The sequence below is a fragment of the Astatotilapia calliptera genome, chromosome 12 (genome assembly GCF_964374335.1).
Source record: "Astatotilapia calliptera chromosome 12, fAstCal68.1, whole genome shotgun sequence".
Lineage (NCBI taxonomy): Eukaryota > Metazoa > Chordata > Actinopteri > Cichliformes > Cichlidae > Astatotilapia > Astatotilapia calliptera.
In genome coordinates this window covers 36,286,478-36,312,064 of record NC_137433.1, presented here as the reverse complement: position 1 = coordinate 36,312,064, position 25,587 = coordinate 36,286,478, and the positions used below count along the sequence as shown (strand labels likewise).

The 25,587-nt window shown below is 42.4% G+C and overlaps 1 protein-coding gene across 5 annotated transcripts in view; it reads left to right on the top strand.

Moving 5' to 3' along the window:
• The window catches only part of antxr2a (ANTXR cell adhesion molecule 2a), a 207,684-nt gene that overhangs the window by 60,836 nt on the left and 121,261 nt on the right, over window positions 1-25,587 (top strand). Inside the window, exon 17 of one of the 5 annotated variants that reach the window (XM_026186377.2) lies at window positions 18,809-19,319. The exons of the other annotated variants lie outside the window; for them this stretch is intronic. Coding sequence (XP_026042162.1) covers window positions 18,809-18,847 — 39 coding nt within the window. The 3' untranslated portion in view covers window positions 18,848-19,319. Of the gene's footprint in view, window positions 1-18,808; window positions 19,320-25,587 lie in introns of those variants that run through there. 5 annotated transcript variants of the gene reach the window in all.

Sequence of the window (25,587 nt, the reverse complement as noted above, 5' to 3'; positions counted from 1 at the left end):
GTACAGCGCGGCCTTTTTCTTTAAAGAAACTCCTCTTGACTTTGCATTACTCAGCATAGTTTTGTCTCAAAGCGTGAGGAGTAACTTTCCAGTGAACTCTTGGCCTCTATAAAAATGTGCCTCTTTCACCAAATGTGCTTGAACAAGCAGAAATTACAAAAGTAATGTTTTTATAACTGAAGCAAAAACTTGATTGAACGTTTTATTGTCTGGATGTACAGAGCTTGAAACACCAAAGGGTGATTTATGTATGTGTTTGCTGATCTCCTGTTCACGATTTTGGAGTGTAAGCTCTGAGAACATGGTAAAGGTCAAGGGCCTGTTGTCACTCCAAAGGCAGCGAGGTGACTCAGTCGCAGTCAGGCTGAAGTTACAAAGGCGCTGTATTCCTGAGAAGATGGCAGGCTAGTGTGTCCGGACAGTGACCCTGCTGAGCAGAGGATGATGACTAAAATAGACTTACTGGAGAAAAAGTGGGGTTGTTTTAATGAAAAAGAGTTGATTTATTCAGTTTTCTCCTCTTTAAAACCTTTGGTAAAAGCCAAGTGGAACATAGTATGACTAAAACATAAATCTGTCATGTTCTCCTGACATTGAACTGTTTGCATTGGGACTTGAGCTCAAACAACAGTAGAGTTTTTGCCCCCTTATGAAGAATGGTTGACTTACTAAAGAGTCATTTGTTGTTGTGTGTCAGCAGAACTTTATGGAGACCTGAAGTTAAGTGATGACGATAACAACAAACTTACTGATGTTTACGTAGTTGTTGAGCAACATTAAGCGTAACACTATGTTTGCCTTGAACGTGCTGGATAACTTGTTAACCTGACTGAACTACTCACCACTACAGTCCAAAAAAGATTGTTATTGCCGTCTGAATGTTGGGATGTGCCTGCATGAAGCAAGGAGAGCAATAGTGACAACAAATACAACATTAAGTAGGTGAGAAACAACATGGGGGAAAAGAAGGAGCTGGGGTGGAGGTGGGTTGCAAAGTGGTTTGCAGATGTGCAGGAATGTTTGGAAGGCTAAAGCCAGTTGAATGTTTTGAGGGCTTATCAGATGTCAAAGTCAGGGTTTGCAGCTGAGCTTGACTTTGTATCTCCACTATTGTTTTGTTTTCATATATAAGATATTTTGCATTCTTTATTTTATAGGGATAATATTTGAAAGCAGTCAGAGGAGTAGTATATAAAAGATAGAGGATTTGTTTTAAATTGATACATTGTGTTCAAACATGCATGTATTAGGACTAACAATGACACTATAGTAAAATAGATACTGTAACATTATTAACATCCACACAGTGTATCTCAGTATGGTGTATACCTAAACTGTTACATAGACAAGCATTAACAATCAGGTGTGTATATGAGGCCAACTCAGGCTTCATTCATCAAGTGTCAGCATTAATTTGGACTAAAAATTTGTATTATTGTGATATTATTTTGGAAAAGATGATAAACTAACATGCAAAAAACACAGTGAAGCCAAATCACATCCACTTGAATGTTGCTCACAAAATAAAAACTTGTTTATAGCTTTCCTCATATATATTTCTTCGTCTTTGTGTGTGGGTTGCTGCTTGTGTCTTCTGTGCTTAGGACATGTTAACCCAGCTCTCACAGTTTGTAGCCCATGTTCAAAAGCAAGAAAGACAGAAAGAAAGAAAAGCACACAAACACCTCCCTGTAGTCAACGTAGCTTCAGGCTCCTTCTCACGCTGTTATATTTCCAGCATCACTGGCCGATGATCGCATTATTTACTGCTTGTATTAACATGCGGCTTGATAAGCATATTTTCCTCAGTAGAGCTAACAAGATGCTTTATCGCCGAGCCTTTCCGCCCGCCGTAGCAGGCTGCGGCCACCCGCTCGTATTTCCACCCTGTGGTAGTTTACAGCCTCGTAAATAACAACTTTTCTCCAGTCGAGATTTAAAGCTGGAGTTTTTGCCGTAAAATCAGATTTAACTTTGAGCGTGAAGACAGATTTTGGCTGTGATTTATACACACAGAAGCTTTGGTGTAAATCAGCCGCAAGCTCTGCTAAATAAGCAGAACAACTTTGGAATATATACAACACAACAGCACAGAGTTCAAAGTCAAAATGACAAAAAGGGAAGAAGAAAAAACGAACCGGCCCCTGCCTTTGAGTTTCAGTGAAGCCGATGGTTTAAGGTAACATTCTTAAACTTTAGAAAAATCAGGTGTATGTTAACTGTTAAAATTGCATATTTTTTGCAATATAAGTAAAAAAGATATTGTTTAGGAGAAAAAATTGTGCTGTTGTGATTATTAGCACACAAAATAATCCAGAAGAAAGCTTTAAATACCACGAATGACTAATTGAGTGTGGGAGAAGGAACTTTTCTGTCTGTCAGCGTCCAACAATAACAAGGCAGCTACAGATGTTCACGTCCTGGCAAAGATGAAATAAACCACAGTTGTCAGAGAAACTAATAATAACTAATTCATCAGCCCACAACGCAATTATCTCCTTTGTGTCTGTGATTAGACACAATTTGCCATTAATGCTTTTGTTTTACCTTTTTTGTAATTGTAGTTAATCATGTCAGCAGCGCGAACGCTGCATCGCACGTCTTTGGCAGTTCACGCCGGCACGTCGTTAGCTGCAAATCTGCATCTTTAATTTGTTGATTAACTCTTAAAAGAGGAACGAGGGGCTGTGATCTCGCTCTCGCTAATTGCGTCTGAAGGATCAATGATTCAGTAATGATACAAATATGAGAGCTTCTTTTCTTTAGATTTGGGAAATCGTTTTTTTTTTTTTAAAGAATCGGCAGGAAAAAAAATATGAATATTCATAGCAAATTAAATCCAGCGGAACTGTTAAAAGTGTCACATTCAAGGATAACACCAAGAAAAGTGAAACAAGTAGAAATAAGTATTTAGGATTTTAGGTCAACCTAGACCAGCCCTCCCTCTCACCTGTCAACCGGGCAAAAAGCCAAACCCGTTTCCTCCTGCATTAGTCTCATCAGGGACTTTAATGTGTGGCACCCTGTAGGAGGGGACCCGCCCTGGCATGTGCACAAACACACACACACATACACACACACACACACACACACACACACATATATATAAACACACCGCCCCATCTTGACAGCTCACTCCAATTACTGGCCCTCGCTGTCGCATGGCCTGCATCTCCACTCAGAGCAGATCGCATGTGACCCCGTCCAGCATGCCGCTGGTGGAGGGGGAAGAGGGGGACCCACGCAGGGAACAGGAGCACGCACACACACACACACACACACACACACACACACACTAAAAGGACACTTTCCAAAAATCAAGGCCAATCAAAGAGTTTCATTTCAAACTGAGCTCTTCAGCACTTGAAAATATATCTGCCTCCTCTGACGAACACGACTGGCATCGAAGTAAGAGCACATTGCTGCTAGTGAGTCATCTTAAGACCTTTGTTTACAAATAGGTTGTGAAGATTGAATCATCTGTGTTTTTCAAATATTGACAGATTCATTTGAGGCAACAAAGTTTGGCCAAAATGGATATTTGCAATATTTGTATAAAAAGAACCTTTAAGACTAAAAAAAGGAAGTAGTATGTCGGTGGTTTCCTGAAGGTGTCCTGTTACTACGTGACGCGTTAATTATGTAAATAATTGGCGTTAATGTTACAAAGAAAACTGGAAACCGAAGAGCTGAAATCTAATGTCAAATTCTTAAACATAGCATTGAAAAAATAGAAAATGTGTAATAGTTCAAAGACACATTTATCCTCTTTTGACTTTTTTCAGTGCTTTTAGTAGTTTTTCTTAACTTGATTCTCATCCCCACATTCTTTATTTCTTTGTCCTATTTTGAATGTTACAGATCCATAAATGATGAAGATAGCATTTGAGGTCACATTTGCGGCAACATTTCAAATATACCAACGAAAAAAATGCATTTTTCACTTGTGCAAACAGACTCGCGCTGCAGAGCTGCTGAGTGACTGATGAGCATTTACACGTCTGTGAATATCATCAGTGCATTTCTTATTGTCCTGTGGAAGTTTTCTTTCCTTGAGGAGGGGCACGTGTTATTCTCCCACATTTAGCTGGAGGATGCACTGATATTAAAATATGTTTGACTTGATGACGACTGCAGAAATGACTTTCTGTTCATGTTGTAACGCCAGAATCGCACCAGCTGACTCAGAGCGATTGTTGTCACCTCACTGCCGTCTGTAACTTTGAAATATTTTGCATTGTAAGTCCAGCATGCACGGTGTTTAGTTATCCCCCAGCGTTGTGTCGTCTGCAAAAGCCTGTTTGTTTGCTACCTTGCTTCACATTTTTGCAGTGTGGTGATGTGTCCTCGAGCAGAAACACTGACATGTCCAGCAGCTACACGAATCCTATTTGTCCATAATTTAATTATCGGTGCCTTTGTTTACTTTAAATGTCTAACGACCCTCAAGTTTAAGCAGCAGCGAGGTTTGTTCCTCTGAGCGTCACACGCACAAATATTCCGCACGCTTTAAGTTCTAAAAGATGCTTGTTGATGATGGCCGAGAGACATGATGTGAGCTTATGTTTTTAGTGCAGTTCCGAGTGTTTGTGGCGTCTCTCCTGGCCTCTCTGTGAGGACAGTTGTGGTGATGACGCATAATTTGAAAGTACAGATGAGCCCACTGGCTCTCTGTGGACACTGATACACTGTGGCACCCAGAAGAAAAATTAACAAATGCCCCCCTTCTTTATTTTTGGTTTGGCGTCCTCACTCAGAAGCGTTGCACATGTTATCTGAGCGCGTTGCACTGTAGATCTGAGCTTTTGGGACACTAAACAGCTGACTGTCCGCTGCAGAACTGGCTCCTTTTTGTTTTATTTGTTTTTGCAGAATTCCGGTGCTGCTAGTTCGCATGTTTTTACCTGAAGTGTGCAACAGCTTAATACCTTTTTTGGAATTTTAGGACAGATTGGATATATTTATTGTGCCCTACTTGCACCAGAGAAACTTTTTCTATGTATGTCAGTAGTTTTATAATGTCGTTCTATAATTTTCTAGTTCCAAGCTGCCCACTTATCCGCTTTTTTACTCCTATTTGAAAGCCGCTTGCATTTTTAGAAACCACACAGACGGCTGAAAAAAGCTCAAACATAAAGTATCATGACCGCTTGGAAGTATTTAAACTTTTATCAAAAGTACACGGCGCTCCAAACAGGTTTTTGGGAGCCATTTAGCACCAGCAAAAGCTGTGACTAGTTCTTCCTACAAGCATCTGTTTAGCACTACTAGCTAAATAAGAGACATAGCAGTGTTTTTGTGAATGCATTACACAACAAATGTTAAAATTGTGCAGTATGTGGGCATCACGTGGAAACGCAGGGAAAGATTTCGTCAACGAGGAAAAAAAGAAAGAAGCCTAAATGCGAGTCTGACGCCTCACGGGTCTCGGAACAGGCTATCGGCTGGCTCGCACGTTGTACAAAAGTACCATTGTACCAGGAGAAGGTGCAGTCTATAAAGCGGCTCTTCCTTGGCACAGAGTGTTTCAGTCTGTCCATTAGCTGTATACCCAGTTGTCGGACTGGAGTGGGTTGACTTGGATGAGGCCTGTCTAAATCGCTTCAGCACATATCAGCCCAGGAACAATCTCTCCTCTGTCTGATCCTCTTGGCACCACTCCACGCTGATCCTCCCACGGTCTCTCTCTCTTATGATTATTTTATCATTTTAAATTCTTTATGTCGCATTGCCGTGGCACCGGCCCCGCTAGAGCAGAGTGACGCGTTGGCCATACAGTACATTCACACTACAGTTATTTGGACGGCGCTCCGGTGTGGCTCTGTCCCGGTCCCTCGGTTGGATTCTGCTCGTCCATTAGTGCCATCTGTGCCTTCATGCGCCGTCTGTGAGGGCCCCGTTGACGCCAAAACGATTGGCATTTCTCTGGAACAACCAGAGGGACGGTGCCCAGAGCTTTTAGCTGCCAATGATGTGCACTTATTCTGACAAAACCAGAGAGGATGGGGGTGAGTGGAAGCAAGCAGGAGGCCTGGGCAGGAAACAGCTGCACCTACAGTACTGCTGCTTCCGGAGATATTGTTTATCTCTGCAGCGAGAAACGCACGATGCAGAGGCTGTTACAGGACGTGCATGTTAGACATTTAGCTGGTGCTTTACTGAGCACGATGATCAGCTGCGTGCTTGAACAGGTACAGGTACAGATTAGCGCCTGCTTACCAACAAGCTCGTCCTCATCATCAGGTGGTTAATCCTAATTTAACCGAGCACAGACCTCAAATGTTTGCCGACATGTATTTGTGCATTAAAATTACACCTTTTCTGCAGGAAACTGAGAGGTTGCCTTGCCTGCAGAGTAGTTTTTTAGCTTTATTTGCAAGTAAACCGATCACACATGCAAGAAGTTAGAAGTGAAAGAATGGCTGTTCCTCTTTTTTCTCACAGACTTCTTGGAGATTTTGATGTAGAGTTGTTCATAGTTTTTCTGCCAAGTCAGGTAAAAAAGGAGCTACGAAAAGCCGAGATTATCCCAGCAGCATAGACCCAGTAGTAGATACATCTGTCTGCTAAATATCAGGCTTCAAAGTGTTCATTTGATGTGTGTGCAGAAAAAATTAGGCTTGAAAGTTGTGATAACCGAAGGGGGGGATACACGTCCTTGCCGTTGAAGTAATCTATAATACAAAATGAAGACGTGGACTGTGAGAGACAGTAGAAGCAGTAGCGTGGGATGTGCATGAGAGTGGAGATAATGATCGTGTACGAGGCATGAAAACAAAACCAAAGAAGTGAAGAAAAACTAAGAGGGCGAGCACACAGCAGCCAGGCGGGAGAGGAGTGAGATAGAAAGATGCAAGTGTGCCAGCAACAGTTGTATTGTCTGGAAACACTGGGCGAGGAAGGGGCTGGGGTCTTCACAGCGTAAACGCATCTGTTTTATCGCCTCCGGGTCGCGGCACAGGGCGGAAAACAGAGGAAAATAAAGGCTAGTGTGTAACTGAGACGTGCAAAAGCGCGACTGCTGTGAGTTTGATGCACAGAGAAGAAACATTAACAAAAAAATCTACAATCTAGATTCTTGTTAATGTTAAATGAATCAGTTCTTGACTATAACAGCTCTCAGATTTCTGTAGATCTGATCTTTTGACTTTGGCCGCTGACTTGCTGTAATGGTTAGAAAACGAACTCTGCTGCAAGATCCTCCCGATCTGATCGACACAGTTTTCAAAGTTGCAGCAGAAACGTAAAAAAAGAAGCAGCCCAAATAACTCGACCTTTTTCTTTTCTGCCTTCAGATTTTCTTTTCCGCTGAAATATTCTCCTGTCTGCAAGAAACGGGAGCCAGCAATGCTCTGACAGTCTGCAGACCATATGCTGCTGCCTGTTAGCGTAACTTTTTTACTGCAAGCTGTCGCTCACTCCCTCTCTGCTCCCAGGGTCAGTCAAGTAGCCATCAGAGCCCGATTTCCCATCATCCACCGCTTTATTCACAGAGAAGCAAAGCGGCGTCGCAGTTTGAAAACCCATGAAATATAAATATAGTGTAGAGAATTCAACTTTATCGTCACGCAATTTCAACTGCAAATCCTAGTTACTGAATTATTAAAGATGTCTGAATGTATATATCAGTACTACACAGACCTGGATATTTATATTTAATTCCAGCACAGTCGCTGTGGTGCACCCGTGTCTTCGTTGTGCGTGTACAATGACAATAAAGGGCTATTCTGTTCTATTCATTCTATTCTATGCTAATGTATTAGGGGCTTGGACAGTGACTCTCTGGAGGTGTCTTGCATTAGAACAGCAGTGGATATTTCAGGTTGGGATCATTGTCATGTTTCTGGAGACAACATCTTAGGAGCTTCTTTTATTGTCTTGCTGAGGGAGGCTGCAGCCATTGGGGAGTGCCCCAGGTTTCTCAGCAGAGCTCTGTATAATCAGTGTGATGATGAACAGAATTAACAGAAGGTGTCAGTGATATTTAAACGGTGGCCAATTAGTGTATTTAAAGATTCACAGAATATGTTCTCAGTTATTTGGAGATTCTGGGCGGAGCCTTTCTGTGTGCATGTTCTCTTCTTTTTTCCGGGGACTCCAGCTTCCTCCCACAGTCCAAAGGCATGCAGTTAGTGGGGTTAGGTTAATTGGTAGCACTAAATTGCCCATATATGTGAATGTGAACCTGTTCAGGGTGGTACCTGCCTCATGCCCTATAGCTGGGATAGGCTCCGGCACCCCCACGACCCTCATAAGGACAAGAGAAGAGAATGAATGGAACAGATATCACAGCAGACGTGGTGCAGTCTACAGTCTCCTTGGGACTAAAGTTAACATATCGAGGGATGTGCAGTTTCTGCACTTTTGCTTTGCAATAGGTTATTTTCTGGTGTGAATTAGACTCCTTGGACTTTGTGCTAACATTTAATCCTTTCTACTGATTCCTTGTTGAAAATGTATTTCAGGAAGTGTTTTCTATGCAAAACCTTGGTACAAACAAATATTGATCCATTAAAGTAAATTGCAGCATATGCAGGACTTCTAGCCTCAGCTAATTTTCAGACTTGACATGGTTAGGTTTTTAAAACGCAGTATTGTTGGACAGAGATGTGGAACCAGCAGTAAACAAAGTACAAGGCGGAAACAATGACTTTTGATATTTGGATATATTCAGAGTTTAACACCCAGCATCAGTGTTGGATCTTTTACTGAAAGGAAGCAAATTCCAGCGGCCAGCTTAGTCCAGAGAACGGATGTTGTTACAGGAGCACACGATCCAGTCTGTGCTTTATCTGTCTGCATACTTTTGACCATGCAGGTGCACGTTTTTGGTAGTGACACAGAAGCTTAATGAGTATCGAAGTGCGTGTAGTATTGTGGCTCACTGCACTATAGTGTTTGCATATACGCACAGCTCCTAAGGCCATTAAGTAAGAACGGAAACTCTTTCCTGTTTTGGAACTTTCCTCCTGAAAGTCGTACTTTTTTGCCAGCTTCTTCCGAGCTATCTGCTGAACTTCACAGCAGTACTGAAGGGAGTTACTGTTTTTTCCTCCAATGTACCTTATGTGCTTGTGTAATCTTTATTCATCTCTTTACAATCAGTAGAAATGCCCGAGTTGTCAGCGAGCATCATGTATTTGGCCGAGTCTCAGGTGGCTCTGATTTCCCAGCAGGCCAGATGGCAGTGCTGTGTGGGCAGTGTATATGTGTGTGTCTGTCTTTGAGCATGTGTGTGTGTGGACGAGGGGCTGTGAGAAGAGGGCCAGCAGCCTCATGAAGGGAGGATTGCTCACACTCTGGCTCTGTCCTCTGTCCCCGTGCAGCTGTGCTTCTCCGTCCAACTTGAACTTTTAATTTGTTCAATATGTGGCAGAGGACACCGAGTAAAACAGAACACATGTCTGGTGGCTGAGGCTCGACAAGCAGGGACTCGAAGGGGAGGATGACACCGCGCGGAGTTGTTTTTTAACATGTCGAAGTCTGCTGCTTCCGGGAGATCGTGGATTTCATAAGGGAATAGTTCACACCTTTTTTTTAATCAAGCGTTTGCTTTCTTGTACTTGGGTTTGAACCAACGCTGCACAAATACACAAGGTGGCTGCGTGTTCTTAAAAGTCTCAAACATTTACTAATAAAAAACTTAAAAAGTATTAAATCGATTTGAGTTCACGTCACGTGGATATGTGTTCAAGTTTGTAGGAACGTCACCGTGTGAATTTCCAGCACACGGTGGTGTTAGTTAAAGTTTATATGGACTCTTCTGGTCTTTTTGTCTAATGGTAACAGTGGGATGCTTAATTCACGTAGCTTAAACATCTTAAAAATACAAAAATCTCATCCTGCAGGTCTCTGAGGCAAATTATATTTGCTCCTGCTTTAGACGCACTGATACAGTCTGATTCTGCATTATTGCCAGTTAATTTTTCCTGGTTTTTTTTATAACAAATAAATTGAAATTGTTATAAAACACAACAGATTAAATTGCACCTTTATTTCTCTTCAGATCGCTGCTGTCAGTGTGATTTAAAAAGTGGATGTTTACATTTTTTGTTGGGCTCACAGAAGTCTTAAATAAGGTTTAAGAAAAGAGCTTAAATTAAGTTAAATCAAGTTAATCCATAATGTAACTCAGGAAACAACAACATGGTCACATGGTATCGGATTTGTCTGTTTTTGGTGTTTTGTTTATGAAAACTCAGCAGATTACTAAAACTAAGCAGCTTATAGCTTAGTTCAGAAACCCTAAAGAATTGATTCCTTGATTTTTTTGAACATGGAAGGAAACTTTGCATTCATCTTTCATAAAATTTCTGTCCCTGAAGAACCTTCGTATTTATTAGTTAACAGGATACCCGGTGAATCCTCATCCGTTGGATGGTAGCATATATCCATCCCTGTACAGCATCTACTTAAAGTCAAAGTGTGAAGTGTAGCAGTCTCACGAAAGAATAAAAAATCACTGGTGTCTAATCCTTACTTCATATTATCTCATTCAAAACATATTGATATAAAGAGGAGCCGTGAATCAATCAGGAAAGTTATCAGTGTTTGTTATCGATATCTCATTGAATTAGTCTTAAAATGCTTATTTATCCTTGATCTCATCAGCACAGGATAGTGTGTAATGCACTGCAATGCAAAGGCAGTAAGGCCCTTTAATACAAGGGAGGAGGGGCAGGCAGTTCAAATGTGGTGCACTGATATTAGTTTCCTGCACAAACAGAACAAACATGAAAAATATGAAATGAAGTCCTGAGCAAACTCTGCCTGCTAAAGCTAAAATGTCCTAAGTCTCTCACCAATATGTAATTTAATTTGAGAGAATGATCTTCACACAATAGTGAAATAGTTCAGAGAGGATATCAAGTAATATTTTGGCTTTTACACTGAACCTCTGGGGACTCCTGTGGTTTCTGGAGGAAGGATGTTGAGGCCTCAGTGTGACGGACTAGACGTACTTGTTCATCCCAGAGACGTGCGGTTGATTTGTGGTGTGGTATCTGCTGAGGTGAGGAAAACAGCCTCCTGTGTTTGTTGCCATCTGAAAGTGATGTGATGGAGGTGACTAGGGATGGGTATCGAAAACCGGTTCTTGTTGAGAACCGGTTCCCACTGTTTCAATTCCTTGGAATCGTTTGCCACTTTTAAAAACGATTCCCTTATCGATTCCAGTCGCCCCGAATGACGTCATCACGTTGAGTAGCGTCTTTTACCCAGTAGGAAACACGGCGCCTGAGCGGCACAAACGCTCAAAAGTTTGGTTACACTTTATGAGAAAGGATGACAACAGGGCAACGTGCAATACTTGCAAAGTAGAGATTTCATCAAAGGGAGGAAACACTACGAATATGCAAAAGCATTTGCTCAAAAAACACGCGATTGCTTTCAACGAATGTCGTGTTTTTGATCCGCTCCGGACTAGCGAAGCTCAACTCAGCAGCAGCGGTAGCGTTTCCACGTCCTCTCCCGTTAATACTGCAGGTAACTAATCAATTAGCATTGAATATTATGTTAGCGCGATTTACCTTATTACAAAACCTGCTATTACTGTGCGTTGCATTTAGATAACCATGATGAGACAGACAGAGTCTGGCTGGCTCAGATGCTGGCAGTTCTCGCTGCAGTCTACCGGTAGCGTCTCCTTTCAGGCCAGGATAGACGAATGTCACCGAGCAGTGACTCAGTTTGTGGTCAAAGGCTTGCACCCATTTGCCACAGCAGATGCCCCCGATTTCACTTTGGTAAGTGTTTAATTGTAGGCAGGACATTACTGGATATTCTTGTGTAATTGCTACAGAATAATTGATGTTAAACTTTGTTATTGCTACAGGAGAATATTTATTTTATTATTTTACATATACATTTTTTTTCCTGGGGACCCTGTGACACCCCATTGAAGAGCCGTAGGCTGTGGCTCTCTTAAGATCTCACTGTTGGGTTTGTAAGGCCATGTTACTCCTAAATTTCTATCTTGTTCAAAGAGAAGATATAAAACACAGTTCTAAGCTAATCGACTTTAGTGTTCTCTTTAAAAAAAAAAAGAATCGATAAGGAATCGAATCGTTAAACAGAATCGAAAATGGAATCGGAATCGTTAAAATCTTATCAATACCCATCCCTAGAGGTGACTGTGTCAAAGTAACATGTACGCGAAGTGTAGTTTTATTTTTCATCTCTCTGAGGCAGCGGCACGACTGTTGGACAGTCTCCTCACTTTTATTTTGATGGTTTAGTTCCTGATGACCACCTGTGGTACTTAACAAACACACTGTTAAATTCGCTGTCGTTGCTGTATTCAGACCCATGTAGACGTCTCTGATCTCTCGTCTCTCGGTCGGACAGACTTTAACTCCATCATCTTGAGCTGCAGAGCAGTAAAGAAACTTTTATCACCAGCTCCGGTCCAAGATGGTGGAGGTGGTGTCCGAAAACCGGATCAGGAAGTTACCAATCTGAGGAAGCTGATTGTTGCTTTGTTATTTATTGTTACAAAGGATTTATGATATTCTCTAAAAATGTATTTAAAGATTTTGGGTGCACATGCTACTGCTTCATATACAGCGAACATGTTTCATTGGGACAAGTCTCTTATTTAGTGGTTTAAATTTTGCAGACGATCGATGGATACAATATTTCATAAGTGTCAGAAGCATTTGTCGCAGTCGTGTTGGACGTGTGATCTTTCTCATTGTTAGGGTCACTACTCTGACATATGATGTGTGCATCATGAAAAACCGCGGCCTGACCTCGTGCCACACGTGGTCACTGTAAGAGAAATGCAACATGCATAACTGTACGCGAGTACTTTGCAGTATGAATTTGCTGCTCAGCTTACCGTATTTTCACGACCATAAGACTCACCGTACTAAAAGGCGCAGTCTCAGTTATGTGTGCCATTACTGTATTTAACACACACATAAGGCGCACCTGATTATAGGGCACATACAAGTATGCGTGTTTAAAAATAAAGCAGGAGCAAAACAAAGTTTGGTACTCACATTTTTATCATCAATCAAACCCATCGAAGTCCTCATCCTCTGTGTCTGAATTGAACAGCTGCGCTAAATCTCCATCAAACATTCCAGGTTCACTGTCTTCACCGTCAGAGTCACTTTCCGTGCCGTGCGGCTCCTCGGAAATGATGCCGGCTTTTGCGAAAGCTCGAACAACAGTGCCAGCAGACATGTTAGCCCAAGCATCTACAATCCATTGGCAAATTGTGGCGTAACTCGCCCGGCGCTGCCTTCCACTCTTAGTGAAACTGTGGTCTCCACCGGTCATCCATCGCTCCCAGGCCGCTCGCAGCCTTACTTTGAACGGGTGGTTCACACCGATGTCCAGCGGTTGGAGTTCCTTTGTCAGGCCTCCCGGAATGACAGCAAGCTCACAGTTCATTTGCTTCACAAGTTTTTTCACATCGGCTGTGAGATGGGCACGCATAGAGTCACAGATCAACAGCGATGGTGATGCGTGGAAAAAACCACCTGGTCTCCTTACATACACCTCCCTCAGCCACTCTTTCATCATTTCCTCATCCATCCAGCCCTTTTCATTTGCCTTAATGATGATTTCTGCTGGAAACTTCTCTTTAGGCAAAGTCTTTCGCTTAAAAATCACCATAGGTGGCAGTTTCTGTCCATTAGCATGGCAGCCAAGCACAACAGTGAAAGAAGACTTTTCATACCCCGTTGTGCGTATCACTACTGTGCTGGTCCCCTTCTTCTCCACAGTGTGACTCACCGGGATGTCAAAAGTGAGCGGGACCTCGTCCATGTTAGTGATGTGGCTGGGCTGGATGTTTTTGTCGCCGATGTGTTTGCTGCAGTAGGAGCGGAAGATGGCCAGCTTTTCCTTATAATCCGCTGGAAGTTGCTGCGCTACCGTAGTCCTGGTCCGGATGGAAAAATGGCACCGTTTCATAAAACGAAAGCACCAAGACGGACCTCCTTGGAAATGTTCAATTTTCATTTCTTCTGCTAGCGAAACTGCTTTTAGTCGAATGGTGACCGTCGAAACGCTTCTCCCGCTCGTTCTTTGCTCGATGATCCACCGCTCGAGTCTTTCCTCCAACTCGGGCCACCTCGCCTTATGTCCGCGGAAACTCAGCTGCGTCTTCTTGACCTGTCGGAGCTTGTTTTCCAGCTTCCTCCACTTGCGAACCATCGATTCATTAATCTTAAATTCTCTCGCGGCTGCTCGATTTCCATGTTCCTCCGCGTAGCTGATGGCCTTCAGTTTAAACTGTGCTTCATAAGCGTGTCTCTTTGCCATTTTCAGGGTTGTTAAAACAACGATGTCCTGCATAATGCACATACCTGTTCTTTTATACAGGTATGTGCGATTGTCCGGTATATACGATCAACGCCCACACTTCACCCTTTAGCGTTCTCATGGTGTTCTCTACTACGTCCTCTTACAACACACAGGGGCACTGCACTATAGGGCGCGCCGCACTTTTTAAAGAAAATCTAAGGCTTTTATGTGCGCCTTATAGTTGCAAAAATACGGTATTAACATTTTGTCTCAACCAGAGACGAGTGTTGGAATAATGAGTGATGAGTGTTGCTGTTGGATTAAGTAAGCCCTAGATTAACTAAGCTACTGTATACGCTGCAAAGCCCTAATGTGGAAAAAAAGTCTCTGTTCTGGTAATAAAATCTTTCAAAGCCTGTAGCTTATCACTGCAAAATAAGCATCTTGCAACTGGATTACAACTCTCATGCTTGCAAGTGTTTTCACACTACAGTCCAGATGGGAGATTCGTTCTGTAACCTAAATGGATTCTTCTTTTCGTGCATCTCCTTTTTTTTGGTTTCTGATATTGTAAATGTGACAAACTATACAATCAATTAATACACCAAGCCAATACAAACATTTGGAAAGCAGCTAATTCTCCATCAGCTGTGTTTATTTCCAGCAATCTCCCAAAAACGCCGAAGGAAAAACATTTCAAACTTGTTCTGACAAACCCAAGTTTTTCTTTAGCTCATAAATCATTGATGGTTTACAAGTTATTTGCTTAATTAGTGCAAGAAAGTCTGGAATGCATGCTCAGGTTTGTGTTATTCCAGCCAACAGGGGGACCCAGAAAGTTGTCACGGTGTAAGTCCACCCTTGTTGCACGTGTCCCAAAACCCTGCACATTCAGGAAAGTATTCAGCAGTGAACGGAAAATAATATTTTCCGCTTCTTTAGTGAAATGAAAGCCGGGTCCGCAGCTGTGCCGGCTTACTAAAAGCATTTCATGCACAAACATTTCAAACGCTTCAGACTCCAGGTTCATCTGTGTTCATGTCAACAGCAGACACAGTTCACTCTAAATAAGTTCGCGAGGACCCGAGTGATTGTGTGCAGATATTGCTTTTAAATAGAAAGTTGACTCTGGAAACAGTTGCAGTGCACACACACACACACACACACACACACACACACACACACACACACACACAAGTTATGAAAGCCGGTTTGCTAAAGCCAAAGCTTTCTGAGGTCATGTGACATTTCTTGAAGAGTTTACACAACCTCAAGTCATCCCCTCTCCAAGTTGATGTCAGTAGTCAATGCATATACACATGCAAACATACAGTATACAAATGCAGTAAATGAAAACACTGAAATAATAAAAAAGTAGACAGGGACACCTTAAATATTGCAGTTTCATATTACTGAAAGGCACCGAGATGTAAAACAGGAGTGCTGTGAAGTTTAAACCTCACGCAGACATGTGGCAGCCAATCTGTGGTTCGAATTTGTTGTGAAAATGCACGACTCGAGCACAAAAAGAAGGAAAAGTACTGCTCCTTAAATTCCCTGTTAGTTCACTGAAGCTTTGCTGGTTATGATTTGCAGGCTCGTTTAATAGCAAGAAAAAAAAATCTCGCAGAGTTTAGTCGCCACTAACAGTTTGCAGAGTCTCACAACCTCGTGCAGCAGAGATCTCCAAAGAGTTGTGGGGGACTCGAGCTGCTCAGGGTGTGAACGCTGCGAGAGATGAGAGTCAAAATCACACATGCAAACACGCGCACACCAATTCACTTCTGGAGCTGTGCCTCAAGTAACGAGCCGACAGTCCAAGTGACAAACATGTTGTCTGAGGACTGGACGAACGTGGACCTCTGCGGCTCCTCTCCGCACGCCGCGAAGGCCTCCTAACACGGCTGCGGCGTAGGTGGCGACGGCCCCGATCAGATTATTATTCCTTCCACTTTGGAAGTTTTTGTTCTCGTGCTGAGAGTCTCGCAGAACAAAACTGTGAGTAAATGGTGCGTAAATCCTGTGATTTTTATGGTGTTTTACCTCTACGGTACGTTAAAAATTATCACAACCTTAAAGCGTTTATTTTGTTTATTTAATATATTTATTAATTTATTGCAAGCTGTTTCCATTAGTTTCAATTGAAAGCCAGCGGGGGGTGTCTGTAATGAACCTTATTAATCTCAGTCTTCATTTGGATTTGATGACCCTCTCTGACCCACTCCCCCCTCCTCTCGTCTCTCCACCTCCCCGTCTGACTAATCCGACCGTCCATCCGCGGTCACGCTGCCGTCCGTCTGATGAGCCTTCACCGACGCTCCGTGCTGACATATTCAGACTATTGTTCTGCCGCTGCGGGTGGCACAGGTGGGCCTCCGTCTCTCCAACATGGCCCAGTTACAATGCAGCGCTCCCTGCCAAGTCAGGCCCCGTTCATCCGGGAACAGGGGAACTGGAATGGGTTTGACCGTATTGTGCTGCACCTGCTTCGCCCTCGCACCATATCCCCCTGCTTCGCCTGCCATTCTGCCACTGCAGAGAACGCTTCTTCCCTCGCAAGCCCCCGCAACGTAAAACCCGTAAAATCCACTGAACTTAGCCGCTCTGATGGCCGCGGCCAAAACAGCATCTGATGTGCCTTATTTGTTGACTGTGTGAGATTAGTTGCAGAGGGTACACGTCGAGGGGCTTATCATGCAGAGATGGAGCAAAGCCCCCACCCCTCCACCAAACACCCACCAGCCTTGCCAAATAATGAGAAATGGAAGAATCTCCAGCTTGTCTAAAGCCCTTGTCACAGTCGGTCCGTGCACACTTCTGCTCCCGAGCCAGACTGTAGAGCAGATACTGTAAGAGCTCCGGGACCAGAGGAGCTGGCTGCTGAGCTCCACATTCAGCAGGCAGCTCGGGAGCCAAAGTCCTGGTCATTTTTGTCCGCCGTGCCTCAATAGGAAGCATCCACCTGGACGGCGTTAGGCCTGCATGTGAAAGAATGTGCTTTTGTTTCCACAGAAGGAGAAAGAAGCAGCTGTAGCGCTCGAACATGTGCACGTGTCACCGTGTCGGTACAAATGCAGCGCAGGAAATGAATCGGGGCCTTTCAGATGAAATCTTCAAAGCGTTTCAGCTGCCTCTGTGTTGAAAAGCAGAAATAAAATGTTCATCTACTCTTTGCTGCTGTGAGTCAGTGAGCTGCTCTTCCTGCAGAGCAATGCAGCCGTGCAGAAATCCTGATTTTATGAACCCTGCCAGCCGCAGTACCTGTTCATGAGTTTTGCAGGACTTGCATAAAAAGCAGGCTGGTTTTTTTTCTTCTTCTTTAAGCTCATAAATCCCATAAAGGTTTGATTTAGGGATTAATTTCCAGAAAAAATCAAATGTATAGAACTCAATCGATCATGTTAACGATGGGATTACAGAAACTTTCCACACAGGCAGCCCAGGAGCGCCCTCGACCTCAGAAAGTTAAGGGTCCAAACTGTACTCTTGTTATTCTTGAATGTGTGAATTGACCATTCGCCAAACCTAAACACCAAAAACTCCATGCAGAAGATCAGGAGATGTTTACATGCTGGATTTTCCTGTTTACTCTCCTCTTGTGCAGTTGGTCTGTGGCCTGTGACCTCTTGGCCTGTGTTTGAACCAGATCTCTCGCCTCCCAGAGGGCGCCAGCTTTGCGTAATAAAGAATCAGTGAAATTACAGAACAACCCAGTAAAACAATGAGTGAAAGACAAATTCCACAGCTAGCATCAGTGAATGAAGTGTAGCTGAGCACCTGGATGATGCTGGAGTCAGGCTAAAGGAAACACAGAGAGAGAGAGAGAGAGAGAGAGGAGGCTCACGCAGGCAGAGATGTGAGGATGGAGGCTGACGGGCTGCTGGGGATTCGCTGTGCGAGAGCTCCCTCTTGGTGCCAGTCAGCCTACTGTTAGTGAGCAGGGCGCTGCTGCACAGAGAGGCTCAGGCAAAGCTACAAACACACAAGATAAAACAAAGCACAGGGACGACTGAGATCTCTTCTATTTTGAGCTTACTTTATTTTTAAAGCACTGCTGCAGGGTCACCAGTTGATTCTTCGTTTGATTGAAGCTGAGACAAAGATTTCAGCTCGGTGTAGATTTTGTTTCATTTGATTTATTCTGAATATCCATCCCGGTGTGTTTACACGCGCTCTGTGTGTGTTTATGAAAATCTTCTTCAGTTTGGTTTTTTGTTTTGTTTTTGTTGTGCGTGGGGAAGGGGATTGTTTTGTGAGACCTATATCAGTATTTTGTAATATAATCGCAATATTGATTGATTTGTTTTGCTGTCTGAATTATACTTTTCTTTTTACCAATTTAAAGAATATATAATATGTATAGAAATATCTCCCACAGGAATACATGTTTTCAAATTCTGCAAATTCAAAATCAAATGCAAATCATTTTATTTAATATTAAGACATTTTAAAAAAAAATGTGTAATTTGCTTGAAAAACTGCAGTAAAATGCAAAGTGGACGTTTATTACTAAAGTTTTAATCCTCTCGGTGTGTGTGTGTGTCATTTTCAGGGCCGGTGTGTTAATTTCAGCCGTGTGCAGCACGCGTAAAACAGAAGAAGAAGAACTACTGTGTGAAAACCAGCATGTGCTGATTGCTGTGGACAAGAGAAGAATTTCAGGTTGTTCTCAAAGACGTGTAGCCCTGCAGCTAAAACCACTATCTGTTCGCTCTGCTTCACTTTGTGCACAAAGTTTCCCCCTCTGGTTCTTTTTCCTCTCTGCAGTTTTAAAAATCACACAAGGGGAGAACGATAGTGCTCTAATTTTCATTTATTAAGTTATTTACTAGATTTTCCTCAAACCAAATCTTTTTATTTAATAAAAAAGGCCAAAGCAGGAATGCAGCGTGCCCCAGAACTTAGCACTCAGACACGGTTAGCTTTTCATGCGCACCAAAGGCTTAACATATTCTGACCATATTGCAGCTTCTGTGAAAAACCTCATTTCGTGGACACAGACAGAAGCTATCTTTAAAAAAAAAAAGAAAAAAACATGGAGGAAGGGGCTGTTTGCCTTTGGCGTGGAAGTCGGAATAATCCCAGCGGGCCTCGCAAGTGCAGAAGTCCACTGCCTTTTGGCAATGTCTCATCACGACTCCTCTCCAACTTCGGCTGTGCTGGATGCCTGGCGGCTGCCCTTTGACTGGCTTATCTTGTCATTTTAACACTGAGAAGTGCACACGCATGACAAATTGTAGACAGGATGCCCCAAGGTATTGGAAGGCACCAAGACTTTGCCCTTTAGTTTTTTGTTTTTTTTTAATACACCTTCCTTTCATTATGCACTCGGGACAAGGAAATTAATAGAGCGTTATTCGACCGCAGGACAGCCTCCTGACCGGGGTGATCTCCAGCTAGGTTTGAGGGATTGATGCCTTTAAGACCTTGACATGGCGCTTGGTGTTTTTTGCCCCTGTTTTCAGTTCAGTCTGCTCCCTGCTCAGTAAGGCGTAGCACATCACAAACCATAAACAGGCCTATCAGTTAAGAGTTTTAAGATATAGATGCGGCTGCCTCGACACTGCCCGACTCTCCGTCTCAATTCTCCGAGGGCTCCCGAGCTGCGTCGCAACTCGCTAGTTCGCTCAGCAGCGGAATATCAAAGTTTAATTAAAATAATTAAAGGCAACAGCAAGCAGCAGCCTGTGAAGACCTGGCTGTCTGTTTTTTATGCCTTTTGACATTGAATGACCTATTACCGCGTTATTCACAGGAAAAAGAGGACACGGCGCCACGGTGACGGTGCACCGCGTCCAAAACGTAAACCCAAAGCAGCGGATGCGATGGACGGATAAGTATTGTTCATTTCCAGAAATTATTTCGTCCCCCTCCCCTTCCTCCGCCCCAACCCAAAAAGGAAGGGATATGTACTTAAATATATTGTGGATTTCTCAAGCGCGCTGTCACGACGCCAATCCCAAATGATGTTAGTGTGAGCGGAAACACTGTGGGGGAGGAAAGGGGGCAGCAGCTGAAGAAAAAGGCTCGAATGATCCAGTCACTTTGGATACCGTACTTCAGACGCAAAATGGATATTCGAGTCGAAACCTGACAAAGCGTGCCGGCTTTGACGGGAAGCGGTATAGACAATGACCAGTGGCTGGGTCAGTGGGATGTCTCTGTGCAAGCAGGGAAGCTTATCAAATGACACTAAAAATAAGTTCAACAACCATCAAGTTTGAGGGGGAACGGGCGAGCGTCTCGCATTCGGTGGGCACGAGGGTGCGTGAGACGGGCGGCGAGCAGCACGCCGGACTAATTATTCCTTTGTTTCCTCTCCGTCCCGATCGGAGGGACATAAATAATTCCGAATCGAATCCTCGGGGTGCGCTGGTATTTATGTTCGACTTAAACGCTTTTAGCCTCTTGCATAATTTTGCAGGCTGACATTTAATAGGCTCATCAGCTCTGGACTTGCAGGGGACGGAGAAATTTTAGCACTTAGATCTTGTCTTCTTTATGTAGCGACCGAGAGCACGGGAATATTATTAACCCAAACTAATGAGATATTTACATAGCAGTCACAACACAACTCATCCTGCTTACAGCATGTCACAAGTCACCGCTGCGTCCCCTCCCCACACCACATACGCCGTTGTTGTACATTTAGAGGTAACAAATCAAATTTGCTTGTACCTCTCTGTAAATTAATGCTTTTTTTAAAATAAATGCAAGTATTTTTGTACTTTTTTTAAAACATCTTTACAACAACTTTAAACTTCACATTTTGATTTTTGTCCACTTTTAACAAATTCCGGCTTCAGTTCGATATGCATGCACAACTTTCTGTATCGGCTCATTTCATGTGCAGAATTGTAAATTATCATTTTAATATCTTCAAGTCTTTTTTTTATATTCACGTAGAACCTTAAAGACCAAGTTCGACTCGCATTCGTGTGAGCCGCTGCATCTTCTTTTGTTTTTAAAGCTTTTCTGAGTTTTACACTGTTTTTATTTTTAATCTGATTTTTTTCTGTCACTGTTGTACACTCTGCAGTCTGTTGTATCAAATATACATTCAACAAAAAAGTGAACAGTGTTTTTGTGTGTGTGTGTGTGTGTGTTTTTTCTTCCTCTTTCTCTCTTTTTAACACATGTGTGCTGGTAGGGGTGGTCATGCTAAAGGCTATCTTTAATTGGGCCCTTACAGATTTATAGGGCCCGACAGGGAACATGATTATACAGAGTGTGTGTGGACAGAGTGGACAGTGTGCAGCCTCTCCCCCTGTGAAGTCAGTCACCGGAGGCACACACACACACACACACACAAAATCCCTTCAAGGTCTTCAACGCCCCAAAAATGAGGTCTTCCATTTAGTAAAAAATATGCGCTCGTACACCTTCTGCTTTATCCACATTTGCATGCTGTGACAAGATGCCAGCTGAGGTGTGTGTATGTGTGTGTACGGGTCAGTTTGTGTGTGTGTGTGTGTAGGCTGTATATACAATAACCCCAACGCCATGTTGAGGAAGGATTTGTTGTGTCATGAAAACACTTTTTTTCTTAGTTTAGATGCTTCACTCATGAGTGTTGTTCAGCAAAATCTGATTTTGAATGTCCTTTCTGGTATTTTAAACATCGAGAAATAATCTTGTGCAGTCCACGAGTCAGTTTTGAAGTATAGTAAAGATGTTACTTATTCATAAAACTGAAATTGTCTTCAGATACCAGAATTTTCTTAGTAAAAACCCTTTTTTTAAAAATGAATCAACTTTTTTTAAACCTGCATGTCTGCACATCGAGCTTTTACTTTAATCTATCAAAAGTAAAAGTCAGCAGAGTGTTGTTAAAGTACTGAACAGACCCGCACGCTGTTTACTAAATTTATAAATGTAGCAGTGATCATCATCTAACAGTCGAACGAGATCTTTAAAGAGTCTCGATTTCTTTTTCCTCTGAAACAAAAACACAGGATTAAGACTAATTAACACTGATTTAATTTAATTGTAATTATTTATTATAGTCTTATAGAGCGATTTTTTGTCTTCTGCCTATGAGATCAGATTAACTTTGTTGATCCCACACAAAGGAATTAAAGTAAAAGCAGTTTCAGTGTTCAGAAAAAATAAGTAGATGGAAGATGATGGCACTGGGGAATTAATGTTTTCTGAATAACTGACTAATCAATCGTTAAAATTAAAAGTATTCAAAACGTCCCCAGTTATATAATCACAACACACACAAATGCATTGACATATTGACAGCAATAAAATAGGAGTCACAGTCTGATCATTTCCTTTCAAGTAACTGAAATCTGACAATTTTTACAAAGACACTGAAGAAAAACTCACTTATGGCCTTTAATTGTTGATTAGTCAAAAAGATTTTCTTTTAAAGAAAAAAACCTCTACATGCAGCATAATTCAATAATGAACTAAATCATGAGAAGACTCTCGCCCCTTCACTTAGCTTTTAGAAAACAGAGACATTAGAAATCATCTTTTTCCTAAAAATGAAATCGCACAACTCTACAAACAGCTTTAGTGAAATATCAGCTCGTCTGCTCTGTTTACCGTTGTGCTTAGGACGGCAGCTACACGCGGGGTTGTTTTAAACAGAGCAGGCTGCAGGAAGCACTTGGTGATAATCTGACTTTAGTATTCAGCCCATAAAAGTTGACATTTCTAGACTGAAGTCTGGTGTATGACGACTTCCTCCACAGGGTGGGTTTATGTAGAAGCTGGCCTCTGATTTTAAACTGCAAACATCAGATATTTATATAAAACACACTGAAATAAAGGAATGAATTAAAAGATAACTACAGAAGTAGAAACTGGCAGGCATGACTAATCTAACTGCAGGTAAAGATGTGGTGATGATCAAAATTACATTTTTGCATTTTAATTGTTTTTTTTTTAATACTAGCAAATTAATTTGTAGGATATTACAAAACACGTGTTCTACCTCAGCCTCGCTCTAACTGGATGAACCCTGCTGCTGTTTCAAACACGATGCATTTTCATTTTGTTAATTTATAAAGTTTTTTTTCCTTCTTCCTGCATTTTGCATGATGAATTTCCTCCTTTATTCTTTTTTTTCTCGGTTTGTGTTCATCAGTAATGAACGCTGTGCAAGATCACATAAAAATGTGAGTCCGAGTTTCTAGCAAACACCAGCTGAATGTCTTCACACAGAAGGGGTAAAAAAAAATCACTTGAGATGAAATAAGTCCAACGATCGAGTTGGCTATCCTTCTGGGAAAATTGAGCCGTCATCAGAGCTACCAACAAGACCTAAAAAGCCTTTTTTTATCATTATGAAGGCTGTGTAGCCATTGATCTGTCTTAAATACAAACAATAAAACACATAAATGAAAAGAAGAAGAAAAAACAAAATGCAACTGCAGCGATGCAGTTTGTCTTCCAAAAACACTCTTCACACATTTTTCACTCATCTGCTTTATTGCCTTTACTTCACTGGAGCCGCTTTATATACCATGCTGTCATTCAAGCTTATACATCATGTGCTATGTAAATGGACTCGGTGCATATGAACACACTGCTATACTAGAACAAACAAAATAGTTTGGAGATGAAAAGACATCTGAGAGGAGAATAAAGCAGCCGATTTACCCAAAAGATGTCGTGTGTTTAAAGAAGCTTAGATGCTGCACATATTCTTCATTTTAGCAGGAAAGAAATTCACAAATGCGTTACAAAACAGAAACATGAAGCGCCGTAGAGGAGAAGTGAATTTTGGTGGTAATTTTCTGACTGAACGCTGGAGAAATTCACGTCCTTCCACTGTAGCGGCGTCTGCCTGCAATTCACTATTGTATTTCAGATGGAAACTAACGTCGTGCTTGGAATAAAAGTGGCACATGAGGACAGCGGCATCCGAAGGTCTTTGCATTCTTCTATTTTTATATTAGCGCTTGCAGCCAAGAAAACAGCAAGCAAACTCCTAAATCCATCCTGATCTGTGCCACAAGGTTCTGTTTTCACAATTTGATGGAGGGGGCTTAGCTGCCATAAAATTTCAACCTCCACTTCCCCTGATAAAGTTTCTCTGGCAGGCAGCGAATGGACTTAAGCAGCTGTTGCCCCCCGAAAGCCCGTCTGGCTTCCCAGGTTATCCAGATTTGCACAGTTGTCTCTGAAATTCGGGTAACTGTGGGATCAAATGCTGCAGCGCTGCACAGCCGCTAACCTTTCAAAGCCCGAGCCCAGACCCTGTCAGATCCAGAGGGCCGTCCATCCGCCCTAAGAACAGCTTGTTAGAGTTGACAATTGATTTTATGCATTGTATTTCCGAGAGCATTACAACTAAATCCCCTTCTCAGGCGATATGGAGGGCTGCTGTTCACTGACGGCTATGGAAAATGCAGGTGGGAGGATTAAGAGAGCTTGACGGTTTGGGATTTCAGAGCTTTATCTTGATGCTCTTTCCTGTGAGCTTGCTGTGAATTTTTAAGCCCAATATACTATATATGCTGATAAAGATTTAGGACTCCTGTAAGATGATTAGAGTGTTGGTAATGGTGTACATTTATTTCAAGAGAACAGCAAAGTAGGGGAAAGCCACATATATGTAATGCAAGTCATAAAGCTTTAATGTGACGGAAGAGAAGAAAATACGTTGTGTGATTTTCCAGTGGCTTTAAGTGAATGTGGAAAACTGAGATGGAAGGTGCAACTACAGTGACTCAGTTCTGCTCTTAAATGATGTTATCCATCAAGACAAAAGCTCCAGGGCTGACAAACAAAGTGCCAAAAACATCATTTCACGTAGGTACCCGTGATAAAATGCTTTCTGATTGTGCGTTTGACTTTTGTTTTGTTTAGTTTTTAATAAATAAGCCATTTGAACATTAGAAAGGCCTAAATCTGTGCATTACTACATAAATAGTCACTTTCAGCTACAGGTGGGTGCCATTTGCTTTACCTACCCTAGTTTCAGTTACATCTTGTTTGTGTTTGATGCATTTTGGAATATTTCAATGCAACTATTTGTCATATATGGCTTCCCATGCACTAATAGCACATTCCTCAGTCCTGCAGGTATTAGATCTCACCCTGGGTCTACACACCTAAATCACATGATTAGTTCATTACTAGGCCTCTGGAGAACTTCAAGACATGTTTTGGAGGTCATTTAGCCATTTGAATCAGCTGTGTTGGATCAAGGACCCTGCAGGACACCGGGCCGTGAGACCTGGAGTTGCCCACCCCTGGTATAGAAAGTGCTTCTCACCCCCATCTGGTCAAGGTGAATGGCTGCCCCTCCATGAGCCTGGTTCTGCTGGAGATTTCTTCCTGTTAAAAGGGAGGTTTTTGTTCTCACTGTCG